The sequence below is a fragment of the Phyllostomus discolor genome, chromosome 7 (assembly GCF_004126475.2).
Source record: "Phyllostomus discolor isolate MPI-MPIP mPhyDis1 chromosome 7, mPhyDis1.pri.v3, whole genome shotgun sequence".
In the NCBI taxonomy this organism is placed as follows: Eukaryota; Metazoa; Chordata; class Mammalia; order Chiroptera; family Phyllostomidae; genus Phyllostomus; species Phyllostomus discolor.
The window spans coordinates 5,721,197-5,747,132 of NC_040909.2; the positions used below are offsets into that span (position 1 = coordinate 5,721,197).

The 25,936-nt window shown below is 43.8% G+C and overlaps 1 protein-coding gene across 1 annotated transcript in view; it reads left to right on the forward strand.

Annotated features, from left to right (window-relative positions):
- The window catches only part of SMARCC1 (SWI/SNF related, matrix associated, actin dependent regulator of chromatin subfamily c member 1), a 102,877-nt gene that overhangs the window by 1,776 nt on the left and 75,165 nt on the right, over window positions 1-25,936 (forward strand). The window contains exons 2-6 of the mRNA XM_028518116.2: window positions 5,719-5,838; window positions 14,248-14,333; window positions 18,882-18,963; window positions 20,553-20,645; window positions 23,500-23,569. Of these exons, the coding sequence (XP_028373917.1) occupies window positions 5,719-5,838; window positions 14,248-14,333; window positions 18,882-18,963; window positions 20,553-20,645; window positions 23,500-23,569 (451 nt within the window). The remainder of the gene's footprint in view (window positions 1-5,718; window positions 5,839-14,247; window positions 14,334-18,881; window positions 18,964-20,552; window positions 20,646-23,499; window positions 23,570-25,936) is intronic.

The window sequence follows — 25,936 nt, forward strand, 5'->3', positions numbered from 1 at the left end:
TTCGGTCTGGCTTCCGCCATCCCCAGTTTTACTGAGATATAGTTAACTTATAATATTGTATTGCTTTATCAGTGTAGTCTTAACGAAGAAAAATTCCCAGGAGTGAGTAATATTCCTCTAGGTTATTGCTTTGTGATTCCTAGAGGACTGTTGTTCAAATCACGTATCGAGGGAAGGAAGAAATATTTCCACCTCTCCAAACTCTGTGCATCTGGCCCCAGTTTTTAGAGGGCATCGCAGTGGATAACTCTTCAGAGGTTCGTCTGGGTGGGTGTGGAAGTGGCAGGGAGGCTGAGTGAGGGTTTGTGTCCCAGTGGTGAGGCCAGTAGGTTGATGCTGGCTCAGTGTCCCTGAGGTCCTAAAGACAAAGTCAAAGTTAGGTTTGACTGCTCAGGGTTTCTTTTGTGTACATTTTCCTTTATTTTTTTTTTTATTTATTGATTTTAGAGAGAAAAACATCGATTTGTTCCCCTAACTTTGGTTTTCTTGTATGTGCCCTGACCAGGGATGGACCCTCAACCTTGGTGTAGAAGGTCAACCAACTGGGCTGCTGGGCCAGGGCTCTCACGGTTCTTAAAGCCAGAATGCATTGCTTGGGTTTGCTCAGATTCAGAGTTGACTTTGTAGTCAAAATCCTATCTGTTTGTGAGAGTGGTATTGGAAAGGTGAAAGCATTAGCCAGAAGCTCTTTGCTTCTTTCGTACACATTGTATCCTGTACACATTAATGGGTTTCAACTGAACTTTTTTTATTGCATTTAATACTGCAATTTCAAATTGATAAACCTCAGCAGCTATGTGAAATAAACATGACATTGGTGGTCCCCTTTTTATTGATGGGTCTCTCTGTGCAGCCAGTGAACACTGAGCTTCCACCATATGCAGGTGTTTAAGATGTAACTCACTTAAATCCTCACAACACTCCTGAATGGTAGACATTAGTTACTTCATTTTACACATGAGGGGAACCTGAGGCTCCAGATTTAAGTAATTTCTCTGAGATTACAGTTAGGAGTGGCAGATTTGGCATTTGCTGAATCCACACCCACCCCACCCCTTCCTTTTTTTTCCCCCTACACCTGTCTCTCTTTAAGGAACTCAACACTTTGTGGAAAAGATGGGCGTAGACACCTACTTGTAAAACCCAGGTGATTGCAAATTAAAAGAGAATTTCCTTGTACTGTTTTTGTTTTCTGAATGCCCTTGGTAGGTGTTCAGTAAATGTTTGTTCAGTGAATGAACAGAGTAAACTAGCCTATTCATTTAGGCTTTGCAGACAAGCTTGGCTTAGCCGAACAGGAGAGAGAGTGCGTACCTCCTGACTGGAATGAGCTTCAGCCGGGCCAGAGGAGTCCAGAGGAAGTGACCCCTTTAGAGACCAGGCACCTAAAGCCGGGAGGGGTGGACTGCTTGCCCGGCGTGCATTTTAGGCCTGGTAGCAGTGTGCACGCATGCTCATCTACCGAAGTTCCTGTCTTGGTGGTGTTTACGTGTCTTTCAGCTCAACTCTGAGAAAGGCGGGGGCTGTATATCTGTCCACAGTTTGTGAGTGGTTGTCCAGTTGTAAGACTTCACTGGTCTCACATTGATTCCCCTCACACACCTTGGAGGTGAAGTGTATCTGTAAGCCGTTAACATTCCAGAAGTTTCTTCCTGAATTTTGGCTAATTCCTGATACAAGATTTCAGAATGATTTAGATTTAAGGATGATACACTAAAATAGACTGGATTATCTAAAAAGGAATTTAAATGCCCTTTAATAGAAATTGTTTCACAGAAAAGACAGTTCTTTTTTATGGGACATTTGCTGCAATAGGATTGTTTAGGAACAAGTTAAACTTTATTAATGTCATAGGGACTATGAAGCAGATTTATTGATAAAATTTTAAACATATCTTCCTAACATTCTTAGCCAAAGTACTTTGATACTGAAACACTCTTGTTGTCAAGTAAAACATGGTGTTGAACTTTTTTTGATCAAAAGATAAAGTGTTTAACTGAAATAGTCTATATAGTCATTCATTTCTTTTTTCACAATCAGGAGTCAGTATTTTGAAAGCTGTTAGGAACTGGTTGTGGCCCTGAGTGGTGAGGCTCAGTCAGGTGGGCAGCGTCCTGCAAAGCTGAAGGTCGCTGGCTCCGTCCCTGGTCGGGGCACGTGCCTGGGTGGTGGGTTTGGTGCCGGGTCAGGGCGTGTACAAGAGGCACCTGATAGGTGTTTCCCTCTCTCGCATCGATGTTTCCCTCCCTCTCTTTCTCCCTCTCTCTAAAAACAAATCTTTAAAAGAAAAAAGGGGATGAAGCAGGCTGACCGCAGGATGTATGGCAAAAGTACCACAACCGTCTCACAGTCCTGCAGTCCATCTCTAAGGACTGTCGCATGTGAGTCGAGCAACAGTCCTGTGGGAGGCGGCCTTACTCCCCACTCACAAATGGAAACTAGAACACGGAAACCAAGTGATCTGTTCCAGGACACCACCGATGAGCAGCCGAGAGTGTTGAACTCGTGTCTCTCAACCAAATGGAATGCTCGTCCCACTGTCCCATGCTGGTACAACCAAGTTCATTTCCACTGCTTCCAAAGATGTATCCCATAGAACAGTGATTTTTTAACTTTTTTTCACCTCATGGCATGCATAAACTAATTACTAAAATTCTGACCCTGGCTGGTGTGGCTCAGTGGATTGAGTGTGGCCTGCAAACCAAGGGGTTGCCAATTGGATTCCTAGTCAGGGCACATGCCTGGGTTGTGGGCCAGGCCCCCAGTGGGTTGCGTGCAAGAGGCAACCACACATTGATGTTTCTCTCCCTGTCTTTCTCCTCTTCTCCTCTCTCTGAAAATAAATAAAATCTTAAAAAAAAATTCTGCAGCACACCAAAAAATGTGTTTTTTTGCCAATCTGATGAAAAATAGTTATATGTTTCATTCACTCACACCAGACGGTTATTATTGTGTTGGATGTTGTCATTTTTCTAATTTGACCATCTAAGGGAAAAGAGGTCAGTGCCCCTGACTAAAGTGTCGGGTAGTGCGTGTTTTACAAACTCCCGTGGCGTCCAGCCAGCAGCCCTAGGCTTTGCCGGACAACGGGGCAATGCTGGTCAGGGCAGCCTGCTTCACTCATTGGATAAATAGAATGTTACTGTTTGTCATTTTTAAAAGTTGATTTAAACCATTTGAAAGTCACACATTGACCGTCTTTTGCGTGGGTACAAGATATAGTTGGCAGTAACACATTAATCTCAATTTTTTAAAAAAGATTTTAGTTATTTTCTTGTAGAGAGGGGGAAGGGAGGAAGAGGGAGAGAAACATCAATGTGTGAGAGATACATCCACTGATTGCCTCCCACATGCCCCCCACCACTGGGGACCTGGCCTGCCACTCAGCCATGTGCCCTGACTGGGAATCTAACCTGTGACCTTTTGATTCGCAGGCTCAGTTCACTGAGCCACACCAGCCAGAGCTCAAATTTCATTTATGAATTAAACATCACCTCTTACATGCATTTTCATGTTTGATTCTTTTTGTGGGTCATTTGGAAAAAAGTGTCTAATCAGAGTCAAATATTTTATCATTTAAAAATTGGATTTTAAAATAAGATAATTTTCATTGGGCTTCGAATTTAAAAAAAAATTAGTTTTCTGTGAAACTGAAGAGATTATCAGTGTTGTTGAAACTAATAGGTTTGTTCACATGAAACCTCATTCTAAACCTTTTCTCATTGAATGAAACATGTATAGTAGTGAAGTTACAATGTCTACAAAGATATATGTATATTTATCTCAAGGATTAAAAATTACTTTTTGCCTGGAGGGTCAATTTGTCTTTAGTTGAACAGCCTTCCTCCAAGTTGGTGTTTCTGGGTTGTTTTTTTTTCCAGTTTTAGGAGTTGGCATTATTTAGTTATCTACAAATATCTGAAAAAGGTGAGGTTATTAATTTTTCATATTGCTTTAATGTATGCAAAAAAACCTGCAGTTTTTTTAATATGACCCCTTTGGGAATCCTGCACTTATCAAAGGTGGCAGAGTTATCTCGTGGGCAAGTCTAAAACTCATTCTTGCTGTGGGCCACACAGAAGCAGGCAGCAGGTGGGGTTTTACCAGCTTTTTGGTTGAGAAGATTGTGTGTAAAATACTTCAACAAAATATGGGCCAGCCTTCAGTAAAGTTAGCTGCGCACTAGCTGCTTCATCTGGAGTCGAAAGCCAGCGCACATGGACAGACGAGAACCTGAGAAGATGCTAAGCTTCACGGAGAATCGTGGTGTGTTACGCTCTCTGGCAGTAGCACAAACTGAGAGCCATGCGGCTTCATGTGTAGGGATGGTAGACTGCGAAGCCGGTATTTTGCCATATATAAAGAACTTAAAAGTTATTTATTATGGTAGAAACTTAACACATTAATCTGGAAATGTTGAGTGGTACTGGAAAGAGCTTTGCTCCTGGAAGAAAAATTTAGCTTTTTTCTTGCCTTTCATGAAACTGAAGAAAGTATAGCTATTTTTCCTGTTCAGAATTGGAGGTTTCAAAAAAATTCTCGAATATTGGTTTCTTTACAGTGATACTAAACATTTAACACCAAATTCAACTTTTACATTCAGTTTAACTCCTTCATTTGTGCTTCTGTGTCATGTTGCCCGCTCTCTCCCTTCGCTGTAAAGAGGCCTGCTCTCTGCCACCAGCTTGGCCTTTTGACATTACCGTCCTGTGTGGATACTTTTCACGTACATTGTTTAAAACAAATTTTTTATTGTGGTAAAAACCATGAATTTACCATCTTAATTAACAATTTTAAGTGCTTGTGCGTATTTTTTTTATTCATAAAGACCACCCCTTTTTTATGCTCAAAACTTAATGCCATAAAACCACTATTTTATCATGCTTAAAGGTCAGTGTGTCCGGAATTGGAAAGGACATAGTGGGGACAGTTGTCTCTGCTTAGCGATGTCTGGGACCTCAACTGGGGAGACTTGATGCTTGGGTTGGCTGGATAGCTGTGGGCCAGAGTTATCTGGGACCGTCTTCACTCATGTGTCCGGCGGTTGTGTGGTCAGTCTGCTGGAACACCAGCTGGGGCCCGTGGCCATAGCGTCTCCACGTCACCTGGGCTTCCTCGGAGTATGGGGCGTCAGGGTGATTGCACTCCTTCCTTACAGTTCAGGGCTCCAAAGGTGAGTGTCCCAAAAGAACTACGTGGAAGCTGCATGACCTTTTCTGACTGACTTTCAGCAGTCACATAGCATCACTTCTGCATGTGACAAGTGAGTCACTAAGGATGCTGCTGATTCAGTAGAAGAGGGCATAGACCCCACCTCTTGATGAGAGGCGTGTCACAGAATTTGTGGACCTGCTTTAAAAAGAACAGTTTGCTCTCTGGCCCCAGAATAGTTACCTTCGTCCCACATAACAAAGGACGCTGGCCAGTGGGCCTCATCCTGTTGCAGCGTCAGACTGCAGTCGAGGTCCGGGTGAGGCGAGCTGGCTCGGGTCTCTTAGGCGTGGTGTGTGTCCTTCTGAAGGTCTGTTGCCTAAAGACACTGTTGTCTGTCCTCCCTGCCCCCCCTGGTGTTTGTGTTTGTGAACTCCTTCACAGCAGATTGTGTGTCTCAGGCACTTACAACTCTGCCCCCGTTCCAGGGCGTAGTAGGCACGAGGCAGGAAGGTAATGTTCTCCCGTGTGATTGTCCCGTTTTGAGCCTCTGCCTTTGCCTTGCAGTATGTGCACGCGGACGCGCCCACCAATAAAACGCTGGCGGGGCTGGTGGTGCAGCTCCTCCAGTTCCAGGAAGACACCTTTGGGAAGCACGTCACCAACCCGGCCTTCACCAAGCTCCCTGTGAGTACACCGCCTTGTCGCTACAGAACGGAACGCTGCTTCTTAACCGTTTCTTCGCCTCTGAAGACTGGAGTGTTTATTTCCTGTTCTCTCGTGGACTCCAGTACTGGAGTGTTGATTCCCTCATTTCTTACGGTTTAGAATTGTCAGATCAGGAACTGGTTGAAGTTTTCATCATTTAAAACACTGTAATATAATACATATAGATAGCACTTTACCAAGTATAATTCCACTTAGGATAAAATTTGAACGTAACATTATACTTTTACTTTTTAAAATATTTTATTTATATATTTTTGATGGAGGGGAAGGGAGGAGAGAAACATCAGTATGTGGTTGCCTCTCATGTGCCATGTACTGGGGACTTGGCCTGCAACCCAGGCCAAGGGTTGTGCCCTGACTGGGAATTGAACCAGCGACCCTTTGATTTGTAGGCCAACTCTCAATCCACCAAGCCACACCAGCTAGGGCAATAAAGAATTTTATGTCATGCGATTTACATTATATTGGTATTAAATAATTCATGGCTTAGTGCCAGCAGGACCAGATGTACTTCCCTTCCTCTCAGAGCAGTCCGTCGCATTTCCCCAGGTGAGAGGCGTTGGTGTAACGTGTAATGGAGGAACACACGAGTGCATGAGAGTGCAGTAAAGGGTATTTTAGTGAAATGTGGAAGCTGTTTGCATTAAAACTTTTTTGTGTGAATAAATAGTACTAGTGTAAAAGTCTATTTGGGCTGATTTTTTTTAATCAAAGTGGAACTTTATAACTAATTCTGTAAATCATGCTGGATATTAAAAAGCTAGCTCAACATTGGATATGTTCTATCTAAAGCTAATAGAGAAGTTATAGAAATTGAGGAAGAAGTATCTTATAAGGCTAAAAATAATATGTAGGCCAGCCTAAAAAATGAATTCAAACAGAAAAAACAGCATTTTTACCTGCATCACAAGTAAAAAATTCTTGTGGTTTTTCTCTTTACAACCCCTTCGAGGTTTGGTACATAGCGTACATAGCGTACATAGCACAGAAGTAATTGTGATGAGGCGGTAGAGCCGGTTTCGTGTTCGGCCTTTTTACAGAGATCATAAGCATCTGTGTCTGAGAGCCGCAAGCTCTAAGAGCCGGGAGGGCTGCGGAAAGGTCAGGTCAGAGTCTCAAGTAGCCGGAGATTCTAAATGTGTGCGTGAGATATTTAAAATTTTGAGTTGTCATTACATCTAAGAAAATTACGCATCATGCAACGCACAGCCCGTCATATCACAGCCTGCCAGCCTGTAAAGGTCAGAGCGGGAGACCGTCTCGGGAACGCGGGGCTCGAGAGAAGAGCCTAAGGGCACGCGCGCAGCCCAGAGCCCCGGTGCCCGTGGAGCGCGGGCCGCCGCTGGGGGACGCAGCTGGGCGTTGGCTCTGTGTAGCCGTGACTTCTTCCAGTTTTTAAAAACTTCTTGTTGCAAAGTGTACAGAAAATGAGTGAAACAGACTCTGACAAATCAGCACAGAGAGCGCTCGTTTAACCCCAGCCCAGGTAAGAAGCAGAACGTTAACAACAGTCCGGAGACTCGCGTGTCCCCTCCGCTGGGCCCGTGGGCCAGGCAGCAGCACGCGGGGCCCACGTGGAGCAGGGCCGTGGAAGCCTCGTGACCGCTGGTAACGGCAGGCCGGTGGTCCCGGTCACACCATGTGGTGGGGGGTCCTGCGGTGGCTCACTGGAATGGTAGTCCTTATTTATTAGGGTGATGTTTTTATTTTGTAATTTCTTTTTTTTTAAATATTTTATTTGTTTTTAGAGACAGGGGAAGGGAGGGGGAAAGACAGGGAGAGATACAGGCGATATGTGAGGGAAACATGGGACAGTTGCGTCTCCCACGCCCCACCCGGGGACCCGGCCCCCACCCAGGCGTGTGCCCTGACTTGGGTTGAACCGGCAGCTCCTTGGTTTGCAGACTGGCGCTCAGGCTGCTAGGCCACACCAGTTAGGACTTTTTTTTTTTTTTTACCATTTTATTTATTTCTATAGACAGAGGGAAAGGGAGGGAGAAAGAGAGGGAGAAAAACATAAATGTGTGGTTGCCCCTTATGTGCCCCCTACTGGGGACATGTCCCACAACCCACGCATGTTCCTTGACTGGGAATCGAACCGGCGACCCTTTGGTTCACAGGCCGGCGCTCAATCCACTGAGCCACACCCGCCAGGGCTATTTTTATATATTTTTTTAACTTAAAAATATTTTTTTCTCTATTCTCATAACTTTTCTCCCTCCAATTTTACTGACGTGTAATTTATACACAACAAATAATATACATATTTAAAATACGATGAACTCAAGGTAATGAACATTCTGACCATCCTCAAAAGTATCCTTGTAATCCACCTCCCTTCCACCCGTGTCCCCTGGCAACCACTGACACCACAGCTTTTACAATTTCAATGAATTTATGTAAATGGAATCACAGCATTATAGTCTTGTTTTGCCCCGCTGCTTTTCCTCAGCATCCCGGTTCGGAGGCCCACGTCATCGGTGCTGCTGCTCCGTGTAGCAGTGGTTCGTTCCCTTCTGTTGCCGAGCAGCGTCCCTCTGCGCCGGGAGCCACCCCTCAGCGTGTGGCGGGGACGAGGGTGTTTCTCAGCTGTGCGGTAGAGCTGCCCTCAGCGTTGACATACAACAAGTCTTTCTGGGGCCGTCGTCCCTGCTGAGCGAATACCAAGGGATGGAATGTTTGTGTGGTAGAGTTGGTGACATTCACCTTCTTAAGAAATTGCTAAAGTGTTTCTAGATTTTTATATCATTTCATGTACCATCTCCCAGTGTATGAGAGTTCCAGTCCTCTTGCATCCTCATCACTAGGTGTGGTCAGCATAATTTTACTCATCCTGGTGGTTATGTAGTGGAATCTCGTCCCACTTTTAATTTGCAGTTTTACAATGACTGATGATACTAAACATGTCCATGTGGTTATTGACCGTTTGTACATCATCTTTTGTGAGCTGCCTATTCAAATGATTGGTCCCCGAGGCCACCCCCACATTCAGAGGTTTGCCAGAAGGCTCCGGGAACTCCGTGGGCAGTGGTACTCGTTCGTGCCTGAGATGTGCTGCAGCTGCGCGGCGAGCGCCCGGCGTGCCAGGGGGGCCGCGGGGAGAAGGACGCAGGGGTGGTCTGGGGGAGCCCGTGCAGCAGGCGCTCCTGCCCTCCCCTCACGAGAGGGTGGCACGGTGAAGACGGGGCGGCACGTACACAGTGTTGCCGCCCGTGGACGCCCATCGGAGACCCGCACCCACGGTGTCCTGGGGAGCTGGTCCGTTCCGCCTGGTGCACGTGAACATTCCAGACTCGCAGGAGGAAAGCAGGAATTCATGACAAACCACAGTGTTTACACAAACAGTCCGGACACAGTGACCACCCTCCTAGCCGTTAACTTTTGATTAGGAATACTCTGAGGGTCAGATCCCCAAACACCAGCCAAGGCCAAACTGGCAGGCAGGCCTTACGGAGCATATTAACCTCAGGCCTGCTCTGTTAATTCTTTCCTGCACAGTTTTTTTTTTTTTTTTAACAAAAAAATAAAATTAAAAAATTCGTAAAAAAAAATAGATTTTGTCTTTAGAGGGGAAGGGAGGGAGAAAGAGAGGGAGAGAAACATCGGTTGGCTGCCTCTTGCACACCCGCCACTGGGGACCTGGCCACAACCCGGGCCTGTGCCCTGACCCGGGTCAGACTGGCCTCAGCTTGCGGGACGACACCCAGCCCCCTCGGTTACACAGGTCAGCGCAGGTGTTCTCTTATGATTTTCTTTTAAAAAGTGTGTAGTTTTTAAATTTCTTGATTTTAGAGGACATGAGAGATTGATTTGTTGTTCTACTTATTTATGCATTCATTGGTCGATTCTTGAATGTGCCCTGACCAGGGATCGAACCCCTAACCTAGCTGTGTCAGGGTGATGCTCTAACCACCTGAGCTACCCAGCCAGGGTGGCTCTGATTTTCCTGATACATTTGCTTTACTCTAGTTGACTTGATTGTTAAGAATACGACTTATAACGCATATACAAAATAGGTGCTAATTGACTGTGTATGTTTTCGGGAGGGCTCCTCGTCACCATCAGACCAGTAGTAGTTCAGTTTGGGGGACGTAAGGGTTAGTGTGCAGATTTTCAACTGTGCTGAGTGGGGAAGGGGGGGTTGGTGCCCCTAACCCATGCATTGTTCAAAGGTCAACTGTATTGTAATTTCCCTTACTAATAACATTGTAAACTGTGTCTAGAAAGCACTGTTTTACGCTCTAAAGCAGTTAACATACGCAAAGAAACTTGTGAATTATTTGACTGTCATCATACTTGTGAGGTAACGGGGTTCTGGAGTCAAGTGTTTTCCCCCCCACAAATTGTTTTTGGGGTGTGAAGGTGACTGAATCCCGGTGAACTTTGTTTCTCGGGCACACTCAGTTTCGGCTCCGTTGTTCACGCCTCACCTCCACTGATGCCGAGGCCAGAACGTGACACCGTGTGCGCGAGCATGCCCGACCCACGCCAAAACACCGCCCCCGCCTCTGTAACAGCTGCTCGCACTGCTGTCGTGTCATTAATTAACCCGTCAGGGAGATGCTGGCACAAATTTAAAGCAGTTTTAAGCTTTGCACTTACATGTGGCTTTTCTAGGTTTTGTTCTGCTCAACAGAATCTTAGGTGGGCTATAAATAGGATGAGACCACTTACATGCGTCCGGGATAGGATCCGATTGAATTTCCAGTGTAGCCGCCAGAGAGAGAACGGCTTATCAAAAGCAGTGTGGTCACGCAGCCCGGAATAGAAGCAGCTTGTGGAGCTGTCCCTGACCCCGGAGTCTCTAACTGGGGCTGCAGCTGCTGAGGCCGCACCCAGGAGGGGTCTCGCTGGCTCTGGAAGGCTCAGGTTTCTGTGCCCTGCTGCCCTTGTATTCTTTAGTTTTTTTAATGCTAATCAAGAGGCGTTGACCCACACCAGTCTGCTTCTGCTTCAGAGAGAGTTTAAGAACCAGCGGGTCTGGTGTCAGAGCAAGGCCCCTGGGGGGTTGAGTGAGGAAATACGGTCCGGGCCCAGTGGGTGTCCCTGAGGAGTCTCCGGTCTGCCTTCAGCTTGTCGTCGTCCCCTGACTCTGGCCTATTACTTTTTCTTTTTAATCTGGGCGGGTCTGATACGGAACTTGACGCCCCGAGGATCACAGTCCCAACTCCATTTTTAAGCAAACTCTGAGAATCCTTGATGTATGGTGAGCGGCCCTCTTTGTTTTTCATTCTGCCCCAACTTCAAGGGTGCTTCCCTTGTGCTGTGTTACCAGAGCTGGTGCCCACAACAAGTGCACGAATCTCCCTCTTTTGTTCAGCTCTTAACCACAGGAAAATCGAAGGCCTCAGCTTTCTCCTTTTTCATTCATCACTTGTCCCTTTAGTGGTTGACAGAAGTTAGTCTTAAGCCCATATGTGATAACGATTTAATTTCTCAAATTTAATATCTGTCCAAAAATTGACCTTAATCTTAAACTGTATAGATGTTTTATCGTTCTGGTCTGCTCAGTGTATATTTCTCAGCACAGCTCTGACTTTGTAAATTATTTTAGTGTACTTGAACTGTTGAGAAAATTTTTATTGATTGCCTGCATTAGGCACTCTGTTGAATACTAGTGTAAAAGATTTGATTAAGACACTGTTCTGTCCTCAAGGAGTTCATATTACAGATACGCCGACAAGGCAGCCATTTCGGTGCTGTGCCGTGCATGGTGTGTGTGTGTGCAGTAGTGGCGTGCACGTGTGGTTTCAGAGATGTTTGAGACCAGTCCCTGGGGGTTCGAACAGGGAGGGCTCAGTGGGAGAACTAGGTCGCATTCTATCCTAGTAAGTACCTACCTGGCATACTATTCTGATTTCGGATGCGAATGCTATAGAATTGTGGATTGTGCATTTTCTCAAGTTGTCAATAAGAATTGCATCCATATATATTTGTTTAGGAATATGTAATGCTGGGTTTGTGATGTACTGGGCATAGCACTGGGCAGAATAAATTAGGAACTCAGAACTCATGTATTTGAAAAATGACAGGATAACCAGACTGACTTAGTGGGTTTGTCAGCTTAACTTGGAAGAGCTCTTTAAAAAAATATATATTTATTTATTTATTTATTTATTTTCAGGGAGAGGGGAAGGGAAGGAGAAAGGGAGAGAAGCATCAATGTGTGGTTGTCTCTCGCACGCCCCCTACTGGGGGCACAACTTGGTTCACAACCCAGGCACATGCCCTGACTGGGAATCAAACCGGCGACCCTTTGGTTCGCAGTCCCGTGCTCAGTCCACTGAGTCACACCAGCCCAGGCTGAAGGAGCTCATCTTAATGATACTTAATATTTCTTACTTTCTAAAATTTCATTTATTATTGAATAAAATTTTAGTGGGAAAATATATGTAACCTAAAATTTACCATTTTAATCATTTTTGAGTGTACAATTCAGTGGTAGTGGGTGTATTCACATTGTTGTGAGAACATTGCCGTTGCCCAGCTCTAGAACTTCGTCATTTTCTCAGACTGAGACGCCGTAGCCGTGAAATAGTAACTCCCTGTTCTCCCTCTTCAGCCCTAGCAACCACCGTTCTATTGGCTGTCTCTCCTCTTAGTAATATTTGACACCATGTAGTTCTCTTCATTGGGTTGGCCAATAAAGTCCATTTAGTTTTTTTTTTCCTGTGAAATGAAAGACATTTTTCATTTTCACCAATAATTTTATTGATTAGGATATTTTGAGTATGTTGGCTCTCTCCCACTATTGACTTCTACTGGATAGAGGCCAGGGGTGCTGCTAAACATCTTCTAATGCATAAGGGAATCCACAGCAAAGAATCATTTGGCCAAAATGTCAACAGTACAAGAAACTCCACAAACCACTGTTGACATGTTCCATCAGTCACAGCACTTTCTCCATACACTGCAGAAATCTTCTTTTGTGTTTCATTGTGTTTTTACCTTTCTTAAAATAATAAAGCATAACATGCCAAAAATGTTGCGAATCTTCTTCCATCTTTAATATTAAAATGGCTGCACAAAAATTCAACAATGTTGATAAGTTTTTTTTTTAAAGATTTTATTTGCTTTTAGAGAGGGGGAAGGAGGGAGAAGTAGAAAAAAATCAATGTGTGGGCACCTCTCACATGACCCCCCCTCCCAGGGACCTGGCCCACAACCCAGGCACATGCCCTGACTGGGAATCAAACCAGTGACCCACTGGCTCATAGGTCAGCACACAGTCCACTGAGCCACGCCAGCCAGGGCGCTGAGGGTTTGTTTTTGTTTTTTTTTTTTTTAATATATGCTGATAACAACAGCTATCACAATACATTCTAACAAAATTATTTTGAATGAAGTTAAAGACAACGAAGCACCACTGGAGCCATCGTATGGGAAAAACTAAATGAACTTTTTGGCCAACCCAATATTTTGTCAGTAGTTGTCAAAAGAAAAAAAATGCATGATATATTTCTAACACTTCATCTTTTAGCCCATTTGATGATGGGCCCATAATTAAATTTTCCTTCCATGTTTTGGAAATTATTCAGCATTTGATTTATTTGAGGTCTTATGATTTATTTGATTTTATTTATAATCCATGAAGTGCATATCTTTTAAGTTGTGCAGATTTTAGCTATACGTTTATATATTGTTCAATGTAGTGCTACAGTGTTTGAGTGGTCATTAAAATACCATCAAAATTCAGTTACAGTTTTTGATAATTTAAAGTTAGGAGCCTGGCTGGTGTGGCTCAGTGGGTTCAGCGTTGGCCTGTGAACTGCAAGGTCACTGGTTTGATTCCCAGTCAGGGCACATACCTAGGTTGCCAACTAGGTCCCCAGTTGGGGGTATGCAAAAGGCAACTGATGTTTCTCTCCCTTTCTTTCCCTCTCCCTTCTCCTCTCTCTAAAAAATAAAATCTTAAAAAAGTAAATAAACTCAGGAAACCAAATTTGAAAAACATTGAATGTGTACTAATATTTCTTATTCTATACGAAAACCATATTGTTAGAAATTGTCTGTTACTGGAATTTTATGTTTTAAGAATCAAATTTTATACTTACCAGTGGAGTTAGTTATATATCAATATTTTGTCCATTAGTGTTTCCTTCTGATACATTTTTGATGAATCTTTTATAAATCTTGTTTTTTTTTTTACAGATTTTACTTAAAGAGTAATATGTTAATTGAACTTGGAAAGAAAATGTTTTAATCCATTTTTTGGAAAAATTTCTTTATACTTCATTTGTTTCAGAAAGTACTTAAGGATTTATTTATAGAGTTATTTATATCTTTGAGTTTATAGCTTAGAGTTCAGAAATAAGTAATTTTGTCAGAACTTTTATTTTTCTCATGTGTAACTTGTATCATTTTTAGGCAAAATGTTTCATGGATTTCAAAGCTGGAGGCACCCTGTGTCACGTCCTTGGGGCTGCTTACAAGTATAAAAATGAACAGGGATGGTAAGTTTCTTATTTACGTGTTTTGAGGTAATAATAGAAGTTATTTTATGCTGAATCCTGTTCCTTCTTTGTATGGTGTTAGAAAATTCTATAGATGCATTATGATTAACGTGCAAATTAGTTGTGTTTGGTTTAGAGCCCTAATTTACTTTGTGCCGACACCCAAGAAAAATATCAAACAGCCATCGCATCTCCTAAGCAAGTTAATTCTCATACGTGGTTGTAAGTGGACGATGGATGGGCGTGCATTATCAGCAGACTAGAAGGCAAGCTCACTGTGAAATGCATGTGTATTCTGAACTTACAGGGTGCTGAAACGTAGGGGTTTAATGTTCAGTTGAGCTAGGCCTTCAGAATATGAGCCGTCCAGTCGGCCTCCTCGGGACAGAGAGGACAGGGGTCTGGCTCGGAGGGTCCGCATTCCTGCCGGGGCAGTGCTGGAGCTGGGAGGGGAGTCCCTGCTCTTGTGCCTACGGTTTTGCTTCTCCCTTCACACCCCCTTTTCCTTCCCCTCCTCCCGCCCTCTCTCTGGCAGTAGCTTTCGAACTTGAGGAATCACTTGGAGTCCTTACTAAAAACATGAATCACCAGGCCCCCAGGACAGGTCGTCAGGCTACTGAGAAGTGGCGTTTTCAAAGAGCGCTCTAAAAGTGGTCCTTGTGCGTCACGTGGAGACGTGCTGGTCAGTTGTCATTCCAGCACAAAGGCAGCTTAGATAGTTTAACCTGGGAAGAGTTACTCATTTTAATAGCACGCTTAAAACATTTCTTCTTGCTAGTCCTCCAGCTTTTTTATTTAAAAATATAACATAGCAAGGAGCCAAACCAATTTACTTATTCCTGAAGATGCTCATCCAGTGAAGTATAGTGTTTGGTCTGCTGGACAGGCCTCCCTCCCCTTGTGTGCTGCCTGGTTCCAGGCACTGATTGTCTCCAGGCTGCAGGTCCCCCTTCCGCGGTACAGGACCCCCTTCTGGTGGCGGTCTGCAGGCTTTCCTCGCTTGCCCCCTGCACCGAAGCCCCTCTGTCGGGGCCCACTGGGGTCACTTCCCACACAGCGGTCCTTCTCTGCTGTTGCCTGCTCTTGGCCTTGCCCCAGCCCAGGGCGCTTTTGTTTTGCCTTTTAGAAGTTTGCCTTCCCAGCCCTTCACACCACTCTCCAAGGAGTTAAACTTACTCTCTGGGATCTGTAGTTGATTATTTGTATTCAGACTCTATTTTCTATATGCAGCTGAGGATGCAGAGAGAACATTGCTAGATAGATTTACAGGAGGCTGCAAAATTGGAGCAACACAGTTATTGAGGGCCCTTTTGACAGACATTCGGTACCACGTTGCATTGAAAGGTAACTGCAAAGCCTTGCCCAGCAGACGCCGGAGGAGAGCAGAGCAGAAGACTCATTGCTAATGAGCTCTCAGGGGGGGCTCACCTCACGTTTGGTCCCATGGCGCCCGGGACACGCTTGTGCAGTGGGGCCACCTGGCCAGGGCTGCCGGCGCATGCTTCTGACTTTGTAACCTCATCCGTAAATATCTCACTGTGTGTGTGTTTCCCAAAAGGGTTTTTAAAACATAACAGTGCCATTATCACAATTAGGAAAATTATCAATGATTTACAAATATTATTATACATCCACTCAGAGTTCAGGTTTCCCTGGTTATCTCATGAACGGTGCCTGTTTTAGTTTGCATCAGCACTCAGACAAGATTTGTACATTGCATTTGGTTGGTATGACTTAAGTCAGTCTGAACAAATGTATAGTTTTCTTTCTCATCTCTCTTCCTTTTTCTTCCTTGCAAGTTATTTTTACAACGCTGGTTGCCATTTAGAACTGTCTTCGTTTTGACTGACTTTGCTGTTCTGTCCATAGGGTACTGTTTAACGTCCAGTAACGTGGTTAGATCCGAAGGCTGAGTGTGACTCAAGTTCAGGTTGGTTTGTGGTGGTGCGTTGTCTTCGGCAGCAGCGTGGTGCAGCAGCTCCCTTCGCTCTGCACGGTTCCGTCCCGGCCACGGCGCGCCACGCCCAGGAGCCCGACTCTGGTTCGTGCCAGTTGGCCTCTGGTGCGGTTCGTTCCTCCGTACGTTGTTTCCCCCGAAGTCGCAGCGCCCACCAGCAGCCCTGAGTGCGGGCTTAGTGCAGCCCCCGCGGACCGCCGCGTTTCTCCCCCGGGAAGTGCGTCGTGCCGGGTGTTTGTCCGTCCGTGGCGGGTGGCCCTCGGAGCTCAGCGCCCCCAGTCACCCTGCCTGACAGCCCTGTCACGTGGGCCGTTCCGATTCGCCAGACCTAGATGGTAGACATCCCGTTGTGTAGGTACAGGTCCTTGTTGTTACTCAGATGATTCCTTATGGAACACTGTTATTCCTTCTGCATTTATAAGCTGGGGTGTTTTTCTGAAGAGAAACTTTATCAACAGTTGGAAAGGTAGAATAGATACTTGATTTTTTCTCTATTAACAGATTTATTTAGCTTTTAATATTCAGATCACACCACCCTGTATACATTTCTGGAATGTCTGCTTTCAGAGTCCCTCAGATCTGAGAGAGAGAGAACCCCTTCAGGGAGCCCCATTGTCTGCGTCACTTATTTAGGGGGCCGTTGTCTGAGCAGTGAGCAGGCTGTGTGAGCAGTTCCGCGAGCGGAGCGTTTGTGGGCCTGGCTCTTCTGTCATCAGAAGCCCGAGGAAGGTGACCTTGTGTTGCGGAATTGGGGGGTTTAATTGTGGCAGAAGAGTGTGGAAAGCTGTCAGCTGTCAGAGGCTGTTCCCGTTAGTCAGCTGTGGTCTGTCGTCCTGCCAGTCAGGGGACGTCGTGTGGCGTTGCTCCCCCACCGCCCCTCCCCAGGAGGGCTTAGGGAAGGGGCATCCTCGACAACGAAGGGACAGGATTGAAGGAAGAGTTCCGTGTCCCAAGGTTAAGTCCACATGGTTCACCGGGGCAGGTTTTGTCTGGTCTGTAAATGCCATTTTTAATGGCATTTTTAGCTGGTTATGTTTTAAATTACGTACGTCTGTGCTTTAGTGGACACTTTCCTTAGTTTTTTAATTGGAATTACTTTGGGAAGCATTTCAGTCCTAGCTCATGAATGAAAAAGTCATAATATTAAAACCCAGTCGTGATAAATATTAGTTTATTGAGTGGTTTGCCTTATGAAGACACATACTTCTGTTAGTGACGAAGGCTACTTGGGAGAAACCGCGAAGCCCTGGTCCTTGGCCTTGAGGACCCCCGGGCTGCCGCAGCAGCGCGCTGAGCGTGCACACGGTGTGTTGGGACCTGAAGGGAGACAGCAGTCACGCGTGGAGCAAGTGCCTCTGCACTGACTCTGCGCGGGACAGTGTCAGCCCGCTCGCTGAGTGGGCGGTGGCATCCTGGAGCGTTCAGAAAGAGAGTTTGGCGGTGTGGGGAGCATCTCCAGGGCACAACCTGCGAGTTCGGAGCGTCCCCTCGGGACGCAGATGGTTTCTCCCTAGCTTAGTGTGTGGCGGTAGTGGTTTTAAAAATAGTATCACTCTCAACTAACGTTTATTGACCGGTTACTGACAGCGTAAACACTGTGTTAAGCTCTTAATGTATATATTTCTTTTACCCTTCACAAAATTCCACAGTGGGCCGTTGGCTCATGAGGAAGTCAATTCTTGGGTTAGAAAGCCACTCAGCACTACACAAATAAAAAGTGGGTCAGGGTTAGGGCCCCATGCAGCTCCACTCTGCAGCCCATACTCTCAGTCACTAAGCTGTGCTTCTCTCCCGGAATTAAAATAGGACAGAAGCGGAGTAAGAGCCCCCGCGGGGTGGCGCAGTTGTTCGTGCCACTGTCCCGTACACCAGAAAGGGTGCGGGTTCACTCCTTAGGACACGTACCTAGGTTGTACCTGGGATGTGGGCTGGGTCCTGGGTTGGGGCACCTCTGGGGGGCAGCCAATTAATCTTTCTCTCTCACATGTCCTCCCTGCCCCCACCAAATCAACAAAAACCTCTCCTTGGCCGAGGGTTTAAAAAAATGCTTAGAAAAAGCATTCAAATATATAAATATGTAACCATATGAAAGCAACTAATAATAGTTGAAGACAGCACCAAAATGTTATGCTTTGGTACTCATGGAAATAGACATTGGGGGAAGATTTGAAGAAAAGGTAACAAGATGAATTTCACCACGTTTAGGACAATAGTGATCTCAGAGAACACAGACAGTGTTGTTGCATTTGAACAAAGGACCTGTAAGCATATACAAAGTCGATAGACTGCTTATACCTGAAGAATGGTATAGTACTTTACTGCCTTTGATAGGTGGATCCCTTTTTTATATGATATCAAACACCTTAGATTTAAGGAAAACGGGATACTTCATGGAACAGATACTTCATTTTGACTGGAGTGAATCTTCATGTCTTAAAATTTAGTCTTTTAGGAGTTGGCATTGCTTCCTTATCACTGTTGAGAAAATACCCTTTAATTTCCAAATCTGTCCAACTCGTTTGCATTGAATGCTACAGCAGACTCACTTTTGTTTAAGGTGGGAGACAGATTAATCATTTTTTGTCTTTTAGGCGGAGGTTTGATCTGCAGAACCCATCCCGGATGGATCGCAATGTTGAGATGTTTATGAATATTGAAAAAACATTGGTGCAGGTAATTGGGAAAGTTAAATTGTTACAAATTTTTCCTTGGATATACTTCCAGTTCCAAGAAAAATTTTCTGAAGTCCATTGTTCCATTATTTTCATGGGTTTTGGAAGGATTAGAGGCATAAAGCATGACTAAAACTTGTCATTTATAGATTATTGACCTTAAACTTTTTAAAAAAGATTTTTATTTATTTATTGTTAGAGAGAGAGGAAGGGAGGGAAAGAGGGGGGGGAACATTGATGTATGAGAGAAACACCCATCGGTTGCCTCTCACACACCCCCAACTGGGGACCTGGCCTGCAGCCCAGGCATGTGCCCTGACCAGGCGGGAATTGAACCTGCAGCCTTTTGGTTCACAGGCCAGCACTCAATTCACTGACCCACACCAGCCAGGGCATTGACCTTAAACTTCTGGTGAAATGATCTGTGATACTTTTCTTTATTAATTTCACCAAATCCATTATTTGAATCTCTTCTATATTTACTATAAAATACTGTCTCATCCTATTAGTTGCTTGTTTATACCATGAGTTTTTGGGGACTTGTTTTATGGTTGTACCATAAATATATATCTTATTTCCCCAATTAGATTATAACCTAGAGGAGAGAACACTAAATTTTTTTCTTTTCTTTTGCAGTATTGATATTTTTATTGATTGGTAATTTATATTGATCGTTGAATTAACCTTCCTGGGGTAAGGCAGCTGGCAAAAATTTAGCTAGGTATTTTCATTAACTTAATGCCTAAAACTTGTCTCATGGACTGTTTGCTGGAGAAATAATGGAGCGTTTTTGTTGGTTGGTTGATTTTTGGTGATGGGTCAGGTGGTTAATATGCATGTTTTTTTTTAATTTATTATTTCTGTGATAATATTTGCCTTTTTCATTTCTTTTTCAAATATGCTTTTTCTTTTTTATCAACTTTACTTAGGGTTTCAAGTCCTTCATATATGTCTTATATTATTTTAAACCCATATATTGTATATTTTTTGTATATCTTTCTTAACATGCATATTTTAACCACTGCTATATGTAAGATCAGAAATGGGGGGAAAAGAGCTATCATCCAGAGTCTTTATGTTTTAAGTAATTTACATCATGAGCCAAAATGAGTACACACCTCCCCCAAGCCACAAAAGATGTAGTGAAAACACTACAATGAACTGTTACGGTGAGTTCAGGTCTAATTGACTAGGGGGATTAATATGTCCATTTGGTACCTTAATGAAAAAGATGATTTAAAATCTTTTTTACTTACGTTTTTCCATCACCATTTATCCCCCCTACACTCTCGTTGACCTTTACCTCCCCTTCTCCCCACTGTGATGATTTCTCGGGTCATAATTCTCAGCGTCTTTTTGTCCCACTGTGCCCTGGCTGTAGAAAAGAGTTTTGGAGATGCCATTAGCCTCTGGACACCTAAGTTTTACATTGACAGTAAGACTTTTACGGTCTTTTATGTATCAGAGTACATCTTCCCATTTTAAGCAGTTACAGATTTGAGTGCAAAACTTTTGCCATTAGGGTGATGTATAAATAATGTGACATATTTCAAAACCAAGAGAATTAGAAGTCTGTTCTTTCTTTCTCAGAGCAATTGTCTGACCAGACCCAACATCTACCTCATGCCGGACATCGACCTGAAGCTGGCCAACAAACTGAAGGACATCGTTAAGCGGCATCAGGTAATAGATGCGGTCACTTCGGAAGCGCCGTGTAGCAGGTGGTAAACGTCTGGTCGGACTCAGCCGTGGTGGCTTCTGATTTCTGTTTACATCTGCGTTAAATGCAAGTTTCCTCTCAGTCAGCAGAGTGCCGGTTAGTTTTCTCTCCCCCCACCTGCGGCTGTAAGCCCAGAGCAGCACTTGCCCCCAGCGTCATCGAGGTCTGACTGGCGCGCTGCTGTGTCAGTGTACGGTGAATTGCGTGGTGATGCATGCAGTACACGTGTGTGTCCTACAGCAGCGTGTGATAAAGTCATTGGACACAGTCTTCATGGCCTCATTGTGAAATGCGCTCGTGTAGCATAAAAGAAACCAACCAGTGTATTCTATCGCTGTGACCCCAAAGTCACAGTGAAGGTTGGTGACACAATTGTTGGAGGAGATCAGATATTACTTCAAATAAACCGCCTTTCCTTTTATTATAGGTGTTATGATGTTTGTGGCTTTTTAAAAAAGTGACTTGCACCCTGGCTGGTGTGGCTCAGTGGATTGAGCGCTGGCCTGCAAACCGAAAGGTTGCTGGTTCAATTCCTAGTCAGGGCACATGCTTGGGTTGTGGGCCGGGTCCCCAGTTGGGGGCGTGCGAGAGGCGACTGATCAATGTGTCTCTCACACATCGATGTTTGTCTCCCTCTCTCCCTCCCTCTCCCTCTCTCTAAAAATAAATAAAAATCTTTTGGGGGAAAAAAAACAAAAATAAAATTTTAAAAAGTGACTTAGAAATTCCATTTTCGCCACAGGCTCACTCCTATCTTGATTCACGTGTACCAGTGCTGTCTTCCAGCATCCCCACCTCTTCCCTGTAGTTGTAGGCTGAGACCCTAGGTGTTGGCTGCCTGCCTGCAGGCCTGTGACTCCTTGGGGCCACACTGCAGGCAGACCGTGTCGTGTGCCCTAGCTGAGGAGACCCAGGGAGAAGATAGTTTTCTGAAATAGTATCATCTGAGTGACCGTTTTATCAGTCCTTAAAATTAAATGAGAAGCCTCACTAAATAACCTTATTTTTTCTGCTGCAAGAGAGATTGCAAGCTAAATTATGTTTCAGCTTTTAGTAAAATATCTTTAAAGTTCCTAAAACAAAGCTTTCTGATACTGCTTACAGTCAGAGATTTAGATTTAGTAGTTTATATATATATGTAAAACATTCCTACCAAAGGGAAAGGCAATATAACTGTGTTTTCGTATCAGCAGTGTGAAACCCAGTTCCGCACTTCACTAGCATTATGAGTGAACAAATCACTTTGCCTGCTTTTCTCTTTGGGACCGAGTGTGGGAGCTGCTGTCCGCTGTAGCTCTGTGACATGTGGAGCGACGGAGGGCGGAAATGGGACACATTAACCCACTGGCTATTGCCTCCGAGCTAACAATGCTGACTCGTACTGCTACCAAGTGATCCTGGACAAAGTTTGTGTATTTTCTTGTAGTTTATACTGAACATTTAGTTGCCGTGGTTCGTAAGTGACCTGACTTTAGTGGCTGTTTTCCAGGGACAACCTCCAGAGGGCTGTAAGGATCTGCTGGTCTCACAGGTTCTTAGAGAGGAGACCTCGAAAGCTGACAGTGGTGCTGTTGTTGAATGCTCTTGGTCAGACCTCCGCTCAGGCATTGGAAACGTATTAATGACTCCACTGGTTGAGCTCTTACTGTGCATCCGTCACCATTCCGAGCTCATTACATCTGTTAGCTCAGTCCTAACAAAATTCTTGTGAAGTGGTTACTAATTGTTACCACCCTGTTTCACAGAAGACATTGAAGTACCAAAACATTCTGCACATACAGAGGGGTACATGCAGCTGGGTTTAAACCCAGGCCTGTCTGGCGGACTCGAAAAGGCTGAAGCTGTAAACGTCGCGTTCTTCTGTCGCCTGACGCACATAAGATGTTGCGTCCCCTTCTCAGCCTTTCCTGGGGCTGTTCAGAAGGGTGCCCAAACGCTTCTGGTGATGGAGGATTTCTTGCCCTGTTTCGTAGCTAATTCACCTTTATATAGCCCTAAGTTTTAGAATTTTCCTCCAGTTGAAAATAGCATTATATTTTTCTAATGTTAATAATTGGTAAACACTCATGGTCGAAGGCAAAATTCAGGAAATTTGTCAAGGTGCTCTTTGTACCTGACTTAAAGATGTCTCATTGTGCTTGTGGTCTGCAGAGGCGCACTCCTGTGTTGGCATGGCGTCCAGGCCCTGTTCCAGGCCTAGACGTGTGCTGTGCGTGTTTATGTCGTCCACTTTCCTGACATAACTGAGGGCAACAATAACATACCCTGATGGGGCAAAAGTAGGTTTATAGTTATCAGTGTGTGAAACACAGAGTGTGTTCTTGTGTTGCGTATTAATTATTGTATTATGTTCCATGCAAACAACTGTAAACCTGCATTTGCCTTACCTTGTATACACGCCTGGGCCATGTCAGCATCTATTCTGCATACACGCAGCCTAGGTTACGTATGTTCATGGCCGTGAACCTGCATTGCGTCGGTTCAAACACTCATGATGATTCACGATGACTTTATAGTAACTTTAAGAATTAGAAGTATTCATATTACTGATAAGGTCAACTGGAAACAATTAGCTAAGGGCACCTGGGTTATTTTCCCGTAGAACAATGTAACTGTGTTTATAGATAGTTTTTGTTTGCTCTTATCAATCACTGTCTCTTTCCTTGACTAGGAATAATAAAAATGTTGTCTTAAAATACTACTTTAAAAATGTACATGAAATAGTGCCTTTATAATCCTTGGGCAGTTTGCACCTGGCATCTTACAGGTGGTTGACCATGTGCTTCATCTTTACATGATTTGTTTATTGCTTCTCAGGGGACATTTACGGATGAGAAGTCAAAAGCTTCCCACCACATTTATCCGTATCCTGCCTCACAAGAAGACGGTAAGTTAGTTTTGGGTTGTGAACTGATAAACTCACCCTTCACTGGATTTTAAATTGTATCAGCAGAGGTTTAAATGATATAACCAGCTGTTTTAGAGAGAGAGAGTTGCAAGTATTAAAATGACAGGTTATTTCAATTTCTGAAATGTTTTTTTTTTTTAATTGGACTCAGTAAACTAATTTCCCGATGTCCAACTTTCTAATCATTAGATTTTTCTGTTTCTTTGCTGGTTATTACCTGGGCATTAAGTCTTGGCATGCCTTGTGTTTTAGCTTAGTTAAGGTTTGCCGTGCTCCTTCTGTCCTGAAAATTAAGAGACATTGCGAGACAGAGGGGCATCCCTGGTGAGGACCGGCTGTCTGGCTCTGGCGGAAACGGCCCCTCCAGTGTGAGCTGGGGGAACTGCTGACGGCTCAGCTTCTACGTTCATTTCAGCTCTGATCTCCTGTGAGCTGGTTTAGCCCATAGCCAGAGGTCATTAGACCTGTGGCAACTTACTTTCATTCTTTCAGAGGTTGGAAAGTTGGGAAACAAAATGCAAATTATTAATTCTTCCAAGTGAATTAATTTAGATTGAGGAAGTTCTCCTGTCCGGAGATCTGTTAAGCATGACATAATGCTTTTAGAATATTTTTATAGTAAGCCAAATTATATCGAATTTTAGCAGATATTTATCCTGCACTGAGTTTTTCTAACCAGTCCAGATATGCTAGAAATCAGTAACAAAGATTAGCAGACAATTTACGTATGCTTGAGAATTAAGACATCTATTGCTGTAGCCCTGACCGGTGAGCCTCAGGTGGCTGGGCATCGTCCCACAAAGTGAAAGGTTGCCAGTTCAGCTCTGGCCAGGGCACATGCCTGGGTTGTGGGCCTGGTCCTCCATGGGGGTGTGTGAGAGGCAGCCGACTGACGTTCCTCTCACGCATCAGTGTTTCTCTCCCGCTGTCTCCCCTTTCTCTAAGAATAAAAGATAATAAATAAATATTTTTAAAAAGAAAAGAAATATATTGCCATATAATCCGTGGATCAAAGAAAAAATTACAGTGGAAATGGGGCATCTTTGGATCTGAATAATTACAAAATTAATAAATTGTAAGAAAATTAATGTTTTAGAATGTGGCCGATGCTATAGCCACATTTTGCATCTTTAAATGTGTATATCAGGGAAGAAGGAAGACTGAAAAATCTTTGGTCTGCACATCTTTCTCAAGAAATTAGAAAAATAACATCAAATTAAAGCTAAAGAATAAAGGAAATAAATATGCAAACATTAATGAAGTGCAGGATATAAAACAGCAAGCTCTCAGCAGTATCGGAAGTGGTTCTTAGAAAAGACTTATATGAGATTAATACATTGTGCTGCAAACAAGTAAGAAAAAAGGAAGAACAAATAACGTCAAGAGTAGAGGGGGACGTTGCTAAATTCTACCGACACTAAAAACAATTGTGAGAGGTTAAGCTGGCTTGTTGGGTTGATTGGTTGCTTGCTCGCTTGTGTGTGTGGTGTCAAATCAGGGTTGTGAAGTTTACACCCAGCTTTCCTTCTAAGAGTTTTATAGTTTTAACTATTACATTTAGGTCTTTTCACCATTAAATTTGATAGCTGAAAGTTGATTTTACTTGTAACAGTCAGAATTTTAGCTCTGTGATTGTTAGGCGTTTATGTATGAAGTGAGAAACCTCACCTGCCTTTAGCGTTTCTGTTTTTTGGCCTGTTAGGTAGTAGCTGCTGGTTGCCACTAGGGGGAGGTGGTGGATAGCTGTGTATGTTAGAATACGGATTCTGTTGCTGGCTAACGCTAAGGTTTCTCTAATAAAGCTGATGTAAATGCTTAGATTGTGAACTTTTTGAAAACACTTGCCTCTTACAAAAGGTTTGAACTGCAGTTGTTACATCTTAGCTACTTAGTAATTCCTTATTAATGTGGGATTTTTTTGTTTCATACAACCTGGTTTACTGATGTTTGCTTGGTATTGTTACTAGTAGTTGAAGTAATCATTAGGAGATAGCACTTAAATTTAATTTTTAGCATATTGAAGGTTATTCTTAAATGAAAATCCTGTGGGGTTTTCCTCAGAATAAATGGCGGTCAGGTAGATGAGAGCTTGCTTCAGGTAAGTGTGTGGACGGTAACAGCACCAGCCGTAGCTCATTAAAAATCATGTCGTAAAACCCTCAAAAGTGCACTAGGCCTTTTATGAGGATTAGTTAAAATTTAAATTAGAAGGTGATATTTAATTGATCTGAAGATACTAGTAAGAGTAATTTGAGTATGGCATACCAGAAGAGGGGTACCAAATAAGAAAGAGCAAAGAGGTGATACGTTATAAATTTGGAGAAAAAACAAATGGTAAAGTTGGGC